Source organism: Apaloderma vittatum, unplaced genomic scaffold, assembly GCF_000703405.1.
Source record: "Apaloderma vittatum isolate BGI_N311 unplaced genomic scaffold, ASM70340v1 scaffold11028, whole genome shotgun sequence".
NCBI classification, from domain to species: domain Eukaryota; kingdom Metazoa; phylum Chordata; class Aves; order Trogoniformes; family Trogonidae; genus Apaloderma; species Apaloderma vittatum.
Genome location: NW_009729067.1, coordinates 3,126 through 16,672, shown reverse-complemented (window position 1 = coordinate 16,672; position 13,547 = coordinate 3,126). Strand labels below are relative to the sequence as shown.

Sequence of the window (13,547 nt, the reverse complement as noted above, 5' to 3'; positions counted from 1 at the left end):
GTACACATCAGAGCCGGCGTGAGGACTAAGTCATAAAAACTTCATTCCTGTCCATACTGGAGAGTTGCTCTTCCCCAGAGTCCAGGTGAAAGTGCGCTACAGTCTCACTTCCATTACAGCTCTGCAGAGGATTTTGTACCTTGCAAGCTGCCCCCTTTCCTGTAATCCCAAATCATTCAAACAATCTCATATACAGAACAGCCCCAGCTGTTGCTGTTCTTCTTGATCAAGAAATTAATTCGGGACTGCCAGCAGAGACTTTAGCAAGCCTCTAAGCACATCACTTTAGACTTGACCATTACAGACAAACGCTGTTGTGTAACATGAGAGTTATTTGTCCCCCACAATCAGGTAAGAGCCTATCTTCTCCTTCTGCTTTAAGAGAACAGAGCAATGCCCGTTTGGGGGGTGTGTGCATGCACGTATGCTGGAGCAGTGGGTAGAGTTGGAGGACAGGCAATATTGCCCTAGTGGTTGAGTACTCTAGGCTATTATTTTCTAAACAGAATTTTCCTCATCAATGTGCTATTTCTTTTGTGCTAAGATCAACAGAGAAGTGGAACTGAAGGTACTATCTTCTGGAGTTTTACCTGCATTTTAAGAGGGAACACTGTTGTAGCAGAGTTAGCTGTCACCACATAAAACTGTGTCCCTAGCCTAACAGAGGTATGAGAAGCAAATTAGCTTCCTGTGATCGTTAAACACAAGAATATAAAAAACCTCAACCTACTGCTAGCACCAAAATGTCAGCATTTGCCTTTCCCCATAGACTTTTTTTGTATTTTTCAACACTTCGGGACACTGCTTGGCAACACTTCATTCAGCCAGCCACACAGCTGAATGTAAGCAAGGGGACACTAAAAAGCAAGAAACAACACTCCCTCCTCAATTTGCAAAATGTCACTTTTCCCATTAGCACACTGTACTTGACCCTTCTGGCTGGAGAGATGTCGATGGTTTTATTCAAAGCATCGTAGATGATTGTATAGAGACTGAACATAGGTGAAGACACACATGGGATCTGGCTTGTGACCCATCACCATCATGTCATCCACTTCTATCAGACGATCACAGTGAGCCATTTTCCTGAAGTAATAATAAAACAGATACCGCAAATCAAGAGTTAAATCTAAGGCCTGTAACTATTTCCAAGGTTCATCTGGTGCTCTGATTTGAGCATCACTGAGGCATTTAAGAAATCCTGAGGCTTATCAGCAAGATTTCATTTCACAATGAAATGGTCAAGCACATGTTGGAGGGTTTCATTTTTGTGACCATGGAATACTCCTATTCTTCCCCTCTCATCCTCTATACTGGGCTCTGATCCAAAGCCCTGTAGGTTTGTTGCTGGGTTTTTTTGGCTTGTTTTCTCTCCCACTGACTAGCATTCACAGCCCTGATATCTGTAGCATGTAGCCCAATCTCATAGTCTTCTGCCCAAGTTTAAAAAACAGGGTCACATGAGTTTGCAAATCATGAGTTTTTCTGGTTGTCATGCAGGAAGCTCCAAAAGAATGGGAAAACACAAGAAAAGATGAGATGTGCCAACAAAGGCCTGTGTGGATGTGAATTGTTTGTTCTTCACCACCCCACATCTTCAAGATGTGTGACTTGGGACAATAATCTCAGAAAATCTGAAGGGAGCAGAAGCCTGACCGAGATCCCAACCAGCAGAAAGGAACAGATCTGCTGAGACCTAAGATGAAAAATCACAAGGGCAAGAAGCAATGTGATTAGCAGAGCTTATACTGGGGTAGACAGCAATAACTGAGAGAAAAGCCTCTTCGGCACTAGAAGAGGCAATCGCAGTTATGAAGCAGTCATTTTTATAGGTACCCCTTACCTAATGTTTCTTATTGTTGCACACATGCTGTCTTCTGTTTGCTCCTATACCTACTGTTATACATCAACTGAGATAAAAAACCACTTCAGCTTTCCTTTGAGAATTGTAGATGGTTTTACTTCAGAGATGAACCACCTACAAGTGTTGTAGAATCTCTTTCGACTCACTGACGATCAACGCAACTTTTTATATATAGGTATACAGGTGTGTGTATTAAAACCTTGCAATTCACAGATGAATTCCTTTGCTAGGGGCTGTAATAAGAAGAGCCAACATTATGCCAAGAGTTTACAAAGCTTTGCTCTGGAATGGCAAGTGGCAAATCCAGTTTTGTAAATTATTGCTTTAATTTACAAAAAAAAAAATAAAATCATGCTAAAAGGACCCCAGAGCTTCAGTGTGGTGGTACCAGTGTTTGAAGGTGTATCAGAGGCTGCAGGACTTTTGTGTCGCAGCGGGGGACTGACACTGGAGCAGTTTCCCCTGAAAGACTGCACCTCAGACTACAAGGGGTGGGCTGCCCCTCGTGAGGTGTCTCACATTGGACAGTTTGTGATGAATTGCCCTTCATGAGATGACTCACATGGGAGAAGAGAGCGCGAAGCTTGTCTCCCATGAGAGGGACCCCACCATGGCCCTGGGGAAGTGAAGAGTCCTCCTCCGGAGTGAAGGAGTGGTGGAACCAAAGTGGTGGAAGTCGGCTGAACTGACTGTAACTCCCATTCCCTGTCCCCCTGCACCGCTCGGGGGGAGGAGGTGGATAAACCGGGATTGATGTCGAGCCTGGGAAGAAGGGAGGGATGGGGGAAGGTGTTTTTCTTTCCAGATCTGTTTGTTGGGGTTTTTTTATTCCTCACTACTCCTCTCTGATTTGTTCTCTTAATAAATTTAACTAATTTCCCCCAAGTCCAGTCTGTTTTGCCGGGGACGGTAAATGAAAGTGATCTCCCTGTCCTTATCTCAAACCTTGAGCCCTTTGATATATTGTCTCCCCCTGCCTAGCAAAGAAGGGGGAGTGAGAAAGCGGCTGAGTGGGCACCTGGCAGCTGGCCAGGGTCAAACCAGTACAACACTGCATCAAAAAGGATCAGAATGGGTTGACTGACAGTGTTAGTCCTGTCCACTTTAGAAAAATGCAGTTACCAGAATTATAGAATCATTTATTACTGGGTTGCAAGGGATCTCAAGCATCATCTAGTCTAACGCTTTAAGGTAAAGAAATACAGTTTAAATGAGATAGCCCAGCACCCTGTCAAGCTGAGCCTTAAAACTGTCTAAAGTTGAGGAATCCACCCCTTCTCTTGGAAGACTGTTTCAATGTCTAATTGCTCTCACGGTGAAAAATCTTCCTCTGGAATCCAACCGGAATCTCCCCAGGAGCAACTTGTATCCACTACCCCTTGTCTTTTCCATGTGACTCCTTGTAAAAGTTGAGATACTGAGAAGCTCTCGGTCTTGATCTAACTCTGCTTACACTGATTTCAATCTTCAGTCTCATTCAGCCAAAGCAATGTACAGACAGAGGTGAACTGTCTCACAAAACCCAACTGCCACAGTTAATCAACTTGGTCCCTGCCACTCAGGGGTCACATTTTCCCCAGAGAGGCTGTATGGATATATTAACATGCCTCAGATCCAAATCATGTATCAAACATCTGGGATTGGCTAAGAAACTACAAGTATGTCCAGTTCCTATGGACTGTCAGTAAACATTGGATGCCTTGTGGTCTACAAAATCAAATTTCTTTTTGTTGTGATTGCTATCAGAAAACTAATTAAGAATCATTAATAACTTCAAGACCAAAATAATTTAAAAACCCAAGCAAACAAAAAATCCCAAAATAAACCACAGGCAGAAGTAGGGTTCTCTCCAAGCATAATTCATGAGGCTGATTTCTCAAGCTTAGTGTGTCAGTGCTAATGCTGGTGAGAATCACAGAAAGGAGAATTCAAGTACTGCCTGAAGAGCGTGAAAGACCTGAATATAGGACTTCCAGGGAATTATCCTGTGCCTGGTAAAAGCACCTCTGGTTTTAGACTGCCAAGTCTCCTGCTCTATGTATTCTCTGTGCAGAAGTTTATTATCTTTTTTTGCATGACACATGCAATCTGGTGATAAGAAGAATGATAACATTTTGTGATTAAACTCTTCACTGCTGCCCAGCCACATTACACTCGAACTGGTAGCACCTCACAGACATCTGATGTGATACTCACTCAGCCATGGTGAAGGCCAGCTCAAAGTTCTGCTTGCGATTAGCTGGGTCAAGCTTATTATAATCAAAAGCTTCAGGAAAGAAAGAGTGCACGAGAGCACAGAATGCCATCCCATCGTTCCAGCTTGAGGAGAAGTTCTGGAGATCAATGTGCTGTCACGATGAAAAAAACACGCATGTTAATGCAGCATGAGGGAACAAGGAGGAGCAGTTGCTTTTGTTCACTGCAGTTTTCTGACCTTCTCTCCCCCTAACCAAAGCAACAGAGCAGAGGCTTTGTGTTTTTCTTCCCCTCTTATATATGGATTTTCGTATACCTATGAAATTTTCTGTGTTCTGAGAAAAAACAGCATGCTCAGCAATGAAAGTCTTTTGCCTGAAAAGCCCAGATGCAAAGCAGACACACAGTCAAGGTCCCTCTTCAAAAGCCCACTGAAAATCCTGGGAAGAATCTTGTCAACGCCAGTGAACTCTGGAGCAGGCCTGATGCCCCAGCTCAGTATCTGCAGAAACCGAGCAACACCGCTTATCCCTGTGAAGCATTCAGAATGGTTCATTTTCTGGCTATGAATAACACCAGATAAAGACTATGCTTGCTTGCTTCGCGTTTGAGTAAGGCGCAATTCAATGCCTGTTTACACACATATAGGTGGAAATATAGGAAGAAATTTAGGAAGAATTACACCTACTGCAAAACACAATGCCTAAAACAAATGCTTACAGTGACTTCGAACTGCCACAGTGAAAAGAAACGTATCTGGGCTCTTGTCTCATGCTGCTTTCCCATCATATAAAATTCAAGCCCTGGCTTGAATTGGTAAGCAAATAACAATAATTTTCACTAGTTCTGCTATAATGCGTCAATAATAATGCACATCTTACAATAATGTTGAAAAACATGTTACACACAAAAAAACCATAGTAAAACCAAAAATCTTTCTCCTGGAGATTGCTTTGGCAATTGCAGTTGAAGGCCAGGTAAAATTACTAAAATCTCAACTCCTAAATTCTTTTCGCTACACTGATGTTACCTCATAGAAATTACCTCACTAATGCCATGTGTTGTAACCTTAACCAGTTACTACAAATTCACTTGTCTAATATCAGTAGGGAGTACTTTGGTCTGCTGCGTAGCAAAAGGGCCAAAGTCTCCTCGTATTGGCAAAATGTTTTTCTGAACTTGACATATATAATGAGAATGCAAAAATCACAGCCTGCAACTAAGAAAAGTGTGAGCACACACTGAAGTCTATTCAGAAGCACAGAAATGTAAACTTTCAGACAAACACTAATGCATTGCTTTGACAGACATACAGCATCTCCCTCATGCAATCACTGACTGTCTCCATTGCTGCCCGTGCAAACTATAGCGTTTGCATTACCCACACAAACCTGATGACCTCGAGGAAGTTAAATCATTGTCTAGCATGTTTTACATTCACTTTTTGAGTATGTTTCTTTGGTGAATTCTCCTGAAAGAGAGAACACTGAAAGCGCTAGCATGTCTTCACCTTGTATCCTATGGTTTTTGAGCGACACCAGTCCAGCAGAATTTGTTTAATGCTGCTAGCACTGGCAACCCCAAAACTCTGCGACCTCTTCAGCTTAGCTCTGGATTCTCCTTTTCCTCTGGAAAATAAATAGACACCAAATTAAATTACATTCTAGAAAAACTTAAACCTACTTGTCACCAATATCTACGCAACTTGCCCAGATCACCCTGTCCAGGTGATATCTGAGAAACACGTTGCTGAAACTTCAACTTGTTGGTCCTGCAACAAAATATTTCACTAAAGCCAGGATTCCAACTCCTGTTCTATTTAAATCATACTGCATCACAGTGCATAAAGAACAGTTCATGCTTTTAGTCATTAATTAATGGCAACAGAAAGTCATTATATACCCAGTCTCTTATAATGACAGAGATTCTTTCCTGATACAAGGCACTTGCTTCTTCGGCTGAAGAACTCCAAAGCCAGAGGAACCTGTAGCTGTGAATTTCCAGGGCTCAGTGTGTGAAGTCAGTGAAGCTCTACATGACCTCGTTACTTAGCTCAAAATCCTACACAGAGAAAGTCCTCCCACCCGGCTGTCTTCTGCTGGTAATAATCAAGAAATTAGTTTCCCATTAACAAACCCGTTCTGTGACGTACTTTCCACCATCGTATTCAAATCTCTCGAAAAGTGCTTTCCTGGCCTGTGTTCCTGTAATCCGTGGGAGCGTCTGAGACCGCACCAGTTCTCTCCTCCTTTCAACCTGGCGATGCACAGTGGGAGGAGAGGAGGTAGAGCCAGGGGTCACATCGCAGTAACTCTCAGTGGCACTGGAGAAACATAACATGAAAAGTATGTGGTTAAGCGTAAAAGTAGTTTTCTGCAGTGCCAGGAGTCAGCATAAAGGTCTCAAAACAGTGGAATGAGTCAAAAGCAGTTTAAGTAAAAGTGGAAGTTTTATTGACAGAGAACAGCACTTAGGTCTAGAAGAGCCTAAGGTACTTTTACAAACAAGACACAGCTGGACAAGTCACAAACGCTTTGTAGCACTGAGTGGAACAGAAACTAAGCACTTTTAAGAAAAAGAAGAGAGGAAAAGAGAAAGGGGGAGGGAAGGGGAAGGAAAAAAAGGGAAAAGGGAGGGAAAAAAAAGGGAAAAGGTGGGGGCAAAAAGGGTAAAAAAAAAAGCTGTAGTCACACAGGAGCACTAAATTCCTTTAATTTTCAACTCTGGGCTTCCTGGAGGGTAAGTCACACTTTAAAAACGGCACCTGAGGAGTAAGGAGAGAAGGAAGTGCTTTTTAAATGTTTACTTTTAGTACACAAAATCCTCATCTCATGGCAGTGTTGCTTTGCTGCAAGCTGGTAATTTGATCAAGGACTCATAGAATCATAGAATGCTCGGGGTTGGAAGGGACCTCTAGAGATTATCTAGTCCAACTCCCCTGCAAGGCAGGATGACCCAGGGCAGCCACACTGGAACACATCCAGTCGGGTTTTGAAAGTCTCCAGGGAAGGAGATTCCACAACCTCTCCGGGCAGCTTGTTCCAGTGCTAAATATAATCATACATATACACACACACACACACACAAATATATATAAATATATTCCTATAAATATAGGATTATATTAAAATTTGTGTTTATTTCAGTCATAACTCACTTAATCAGCATGAATATCACATTTGGGAATGTTCCCCATGACAGAGATAGGGAAACTGTGGCAAAGGACAATGACATCGGAGGCACACATTAATTTCTGGTACACATAGCGGTCAAATCTGACAGCGATACTCTAGGCTGCTCAGTATATCATACTCAAATATTAAAGTGCTGATCTTGGAAAAAACTCTGAAAAAAATGTAATGCCAAAATTGTGAAAAATTTCAAGGCAGATGCAAGCCCAATTGAAGACATTTACATTGGCCACTCTCCCATTTTTCTTGATGGATATTTTGCATGCTGAGGATGCCTGGATATGCCAGTAATAATTGTGATACCATGTAATCCTATACTAAGCAACTGCAACTCTGAGTTAATCAAGAATGTGTAGTAGTCCTCACTCCTCAGCAAGGCTTTTATCTACAAACTAAACTCTAGACAAACCAAAGGAAGGATATTTGACAGCAGTCATACGTTGGTTTCCAAAAATAAGCCCAAAGTACAAATTTCAACACAGCTGAGTGTTCTTAAAAGTGTTTTCAAAGGGCCTGAGAGTTTGCTCCTCCTAACTAAAATCCATTGCTGGCACTGAGAGTTTTACGGACTAACACTGGAACAGTGCTGAAATCCACGGTTAAGCCTGCTTTAAACTGCTCTATGAAAGATTTTTATCCCATACCATCTCTGTTCCACTTAGTCCTCAGGAGAGCTCATAATAGCATCAAGGACTCACCTGTTCTCCAAGCCAGCAGAACACCCCTCCCCTGAGAGCCCACAGTGGCCTAACCAAATGTCAAGAAAAAGGCGTACCTTTCACCAGTTTCAGTTCCACTACTCATCTCACAGCTCACAGTGGAGACAGACTTAGTGACAGAAGTGGCATTCTCTGTAGAAAAGTAGGAAAACCAAGATGCATCAGGGCAGAAACTTTTGTCCTCTCCCCTCATACATTTTCAAACCATTTCCTGATAGACACATCCTGATACATCGATTTTTACTCGCCACAGTGAAAAGCTGCAGGCCACTGTCTAACTTCCAGTATGAGCTAACAAGCCTGGAAGGGATTTTCCTCAGGGGTTCAATACCTCTGCAAAATTGTTGCGCTGCATCAAATACACCAGAAAGGGCTGTGAGAGGATGCCTTTGACGAAACTGCATTGGGAAGGTTGGATCAGTTTGGGCCCTTATGTAGACCACAGAGGAGGGCACACTGCCATGGAAATTTCAGTGTAAGGAAGAAACTGTGCTACAGTTCAGCTTACAACAGCATTCTGGCAGACACTAGAAGTCCTGGGAAGTCTGCCATGATTGAGAACATAATTTAAAGTACCTAATTTCAACGAGGAAATGTTCTAGTTTGTAAATTCAAACAGAATCCAAAGGTTGTAAAGGTGGCTTAAAACTAACTTTGCCTCTTCCTCCTCCCACCCTCAAGGTTCTATCTACTGTGCTTTGTCTCTCAGAGCTCAGCTTTGGACTCCAGCTATACTCTGCAAATGAAGAACAACGGAGTGGCTTGCCCAGTTTTGACACACTAAAGCAAAACTTGCAACATAAGCCAGCAATTCATTTACTGAAAGTTCCTTCTATAAACAAAGAAGGACTGGCAGCTTGGAAGAAATACAGCCTGAATCACTGTTCTGAACTCTCCTCACTGCCTACAGAAGTGATCCGGATCAGCTGGACTTCTCACATAAAGCACTCTGGTAAATGCCAGCATGCAGATGTAACAAATTTGGGACCAGAAATAGTTGCCACGTATTTGTGCAAATCTCAGAGGTTATAAGATGAGAAGGAGCGTGATCCCTGTTCTGGATGAGCTACATCTCGAGATCACTGTGAAAAGTCAGTACATTGTGTACACAGTAAGTGACATCAATCAGAAGTACTTTTGGATAGAGCTCTGCCCATTTAATTCAACTGAAATCAAAAATCTTCAACACATTTTGTCCTTTGACACAATCATATATGAAGGAGACTACTTACTGCTATTCTGCTCAAGGGAATTTGCATCAACATCCATAGGGCAGGCCCACTGTTTTCCAAGGTAACTGCCGTTACCTTGCGTTCAGTCAGTTTTCACTCGGTCAGCTGCAACCTCCACCCCCTCAAACTGTCTATTCCGCCACACTCTTCTGGCACCTATTGATGGGTTTAAACTGGAACACAAGAGGTTCCACCTAAATTTGAGAAGAAACTTCTTCTCAGTAAGGGTAACAGAACACTGGCACAGGCTGCCCAGGGAGGTGGTGGAGCCTCCTTCTCTGGAGACATTCAAAACCCGCCTGGATGCCTTCCTGTGTAACATTGTCTAGGTGTTCCTGCTCCAGCGGGGGGATTGGACTAGATGATCTTTCGAGGTCCCTTCCAGTCCCTAACATTCTGTGATTCTGTGTGATTCCACTGCAGAGACTGCCTAACAGTACATCACTGTGGAAATAAGGATAACTACCCCTCGTTTTGAACCAACTGAGAATCTGATAGAGGTTTCCATGATATCTGGGAAAGGGAATCTGCATGCAGTCTTGTTAGCCATTGCCATGTACCTGATCACTGGAACTACATGCCCAATGAACATCCTAGACATAGAGCATGGAATCCCTCTCAACCCGTATTGCCTAAGGACACAATGATAGGAACACTCACCTCCAGTGGTAGACGGACCCCCTGCTCTCAGCATACTTGGATTCCAGGCCTTCCCTGAAAGAGCAGAAAAAAAGGACAAAGTTAGCTTTGTTACAATCTTACCTTTAGTAAGATAAAAGTTGAAAGGATAATCCATATGTCTTGCTGGCAATTCCATACGGTCTCTCTCCGTAATTTCTGACCCTTATATAGTGTGATCTGTACATGTCACTTTCACTACACACATATGAGACACAGCTGAAAGATCAATTACTTCAATATGAATGAAAAGAGATTTTTTAAAAACCTCAATTTATAAGAAATAAGATTCTGCAATCACTCTGACTTGTGTGTATGTTTCACTGTGCTGTTGGTCATTTCTCCCTTCAAATGACTGTTGAACCCATTAGCCAAATATCTGCCTGACTTCTCAAGGGGTCTCAGGTCTCAAATCACTAAAAGGTCCTGCAAATTTTATTAAAATAGCTGGCCACACTGAAGAGATACTTATTCAGTAACCGTGCTAGAAAAAGGCTGCACTACAAACTCAACTCAATTAGGCAGCAATCATTCCCAGCAGACGTGACCTTACAGCTTAAAGCTCCACCTAGGGCCCGCAGTATTTTAAGTCAGAGTGTCCCATCACAGGACATGTAGCCAGAGAAGCTAGGTGTCGTAATCACCAGTAGGTCACAGGATAATCTCCATAGCATCAGTCTCTTCAGGCAAAGAAATGGGACACAGATTCAGCAAACAAATTATTTTTGTCTTTTACCTGACTGGTTGGCAGTTTTCACTGCCATCTCATTTTTGCTCTTGCTCTGTCCCAGCAGGCCAGCAGATGAATTGGCTGTTTCAGCTGAACTGGTGGTCTCTCCTGAAAACTTCTCCGATATCCTAGTTACTGCAGTAACGGGAAGGTGTGGCATCTGTAAGGTGACTGCAGGGGCATGGGCTTCAGGGGAAGAGTCTGACATGTGAAAAGAAGGCAGTTCATGGGAGACTTTTGCCTGACCTAGTGAATAAGAAGAAAAGAAGAGAGGAAGTAAATGTATTTGCAGATTTGTGACAAAGTTACAAACCAATTTCCATGCAACAACTTTACAAGTTGTTAGAATCATTCACCTAATTCTCCCTGTGGGACATACACCATTTACAGCATGCTGCAGCCCTAGCATAAGTGACCTTTGCAGCAGTCATACCTGTCCTACATGAATCTTGGCAAAGACAGCTTCTTCAGTTCATTAGTCCACTAGCAACTGCATTTGGTAAGCAAATCCTCTTTCTCTGCACAGTCTCCGTCCCCATCTCCTGCCACACGTTAGGAGTCAGCATTCTTACTCTTCTCATGGCTTATGAAACACTGTGTGCCTCCATTTTCTCTAAAATGGGGATAGTAAGTCCTTCCTCCACTGAAGGATCATAGAAGCGGACAGGTAATCTGCAAAATGTTTTGGGATGCCACAATGGCACCCGGAATAGCAGGCCTTATTATCATAAGTGCCCCAAGATAGTCGCTAATTTATGAAACACCATAGTACACACCTAACAATAAAGTTAAAATTAAAAAGTTAAACTCCTAATTAGGAAATAAAGTTAAATGGTATCAGTGTGACAGCACAGTATCCATGCTAAAACCGTAGCAGATTCTAATGCTTCCAGTATGTGAGAGCTGCTCTACGATTGCCAGATCAGGTATTTCACAAGTAGTGCTACTTCATTTCATGCCCTGTTCCTACCTGATGAAGACAGATGCCCATTTTCAATGAGGGAAGAACTAAAAACTCTTCTAAACTGAGGTCTGTGGTGGTCATCCAGGTCTACACTCTGTCAGAACAGACAACAGACAGGGCAGCTGAATTTCAAACAGCAGCAAAAGTTACAAGAATATCGAGAAATACCTGCCAACAACAGGTCTTCCTTGTGTTAGTGATCACAACAGAGGAACGGAACAGTTATCTCACTCTAAGAGCAAGATCTGCAAACTGAGCACTGGGAACGCAGGACTTGTACCAGACTTCACATACTTGTCCTCACAGATCCCAGGCACTTAGGAGGCATCTTGCACTTTTGTTAGGTAAAGGTAACACTATCCACTGTGATGGCGATAAGCAGAAGACTCTGCAGAAGAGTGGAAAGATTGATTGAGACTGCATAACTGCCTAATGCTCTGCAGTTTTTTTTCTGTTTGCTGAAAAAAAAAAAAAGAAAAAACCCACATTTTGATAATGTATTGTAAAAGTATTACATGAAGTAAGTATGATCCTAGAACTTTACAGCTGCATTTTAATCTGCAACTTCTGTAAGGACAGGTTTTTCTGGGGAAAGCATCATTTTTTCCCCATAACGTTTGCTAATATAACTCCAGAAAAAAACAGCCAAGATTATATTTTCGTGGTCTTCTTTTGGTTCGTTCAGACCTGTGTGTGGGCATGCAAAAAAATCATGAGGAACTATATAGTTTTTGGCTGCAGGAACTAAAAATGGAGAAACTGCTTCATAGACACATGATTACTTCAATTAAAAAATGTAGTTTTCAAGAAGCAGCATATACAAGCAGTAGTTTGAAATTTCCCAACACAAAGTTTTAATTGATTCTAGATGGATACTTAACTATCAAACCATCCAAAAATTTTATTAATAAATATTAATTTTATTAATAAATAAACTAAAATCTTAAATGAGCCATTTAAAGCATAATATAAAATTCCTATAAACTCAATCCAAACAAGTTTTGTTTTTTTATTTTTAAAGACAGATAGAAAGACACTGAAGAAGATTTTATACTGCTGGTAAGTATAAAAACAACAGAACGCAACAAAAAAGGAAAGAGGCAGGGTGAATCCACGTGATCAGTTAATTCATCTCTGCTTTTCATACACAAAAAATATGGAGCAAACCGGTGGTTTGATTTTACTTAACTTTTTTCATAGCTTCATCACAAATTACGAGAATGATTTATGTGTAGGGTAGAAAAATCTGTCTCATGTAAAATACAGAAATCAAATGATTCATTCAAGAAAATCAACAAAAATATTTTCTTGGAACTTGTCTGCTGTTTGTCATACATCTGTGCACACTCATCTAAACTTCAGAACACCAGACAACATTAATGCACGCTGGAGATTTTTTAAAAGCGTTTAATCTCATTAGATGCTGCAGAGTGCATGGACTCTCTTAATACCCTTACTCGAGATACTAGAACTTTCATTACCTCCAGTACAAATCCTGTAATTACATTCTGAGATCTTGCTAAGAATTTCTTAACTACTGTTATATTACAGTAAGGCAGCCTAAACACAATTTTGTCACAGAATATACAGTTGTAGGCTTAGTTCTGTTCCTCCCAGACATTTAAGTGTCACTCTCCAACTGATTTCAACGGAATGCAGGTGTACGTAGGAGAATTTGGGCCATACACCTACACCACTAAAGTCAAGGGAAATCCTTTTGACTTTAAAGTTGGGCCTGACATTCTCAGGTCACAATTTGGTATCCAAGCTTTTTAAGACTACAGCATAATTTGGAGAAATCATTCAAGTATGGCAAAACTCCATTAACCTGACTTCAAGATGAGGACCTACTGCCTTGTGAGCAAGTCTGTTACATACATTTAGTACACTAAAACACAAGAAAGAACAGCAGCAAGACATTGAGATACTATGAACCACCAGCTTCGATGGTGTATTTTATTATACTGGGTTGT

At 41.7% G+C, this 13,547-nt stretch overlaps 1 protein-coding gene across 1 annotated transcript; it reads right to left on the bottom strand.

The window, feature by feature from the left end:
• Nucleotides 1-888: 888 nt before the first annotated feature.
• On the bottom strand, nt 889-11,668 carry SMTNL2 (smoothelin-like 2; the record flags this gene model as incomplete). The annotated part of the gene is made up of 7 exons (XM_009874315.1): nt 889-1,086; nt 4,061-4,212; nt 5,571-5,688; nt 6,213-6,383; nt 8,027-8,102; nt 10,617-10,856; nt 11,581-11,668. Coding segments are annotated over 7 exons (972 nt in total), but the record flags the coding sequence as incomplete, so codon positions are not given.
• Nucleotides 11,669-13,547: the final 1,879 nt, after the last annotated feature.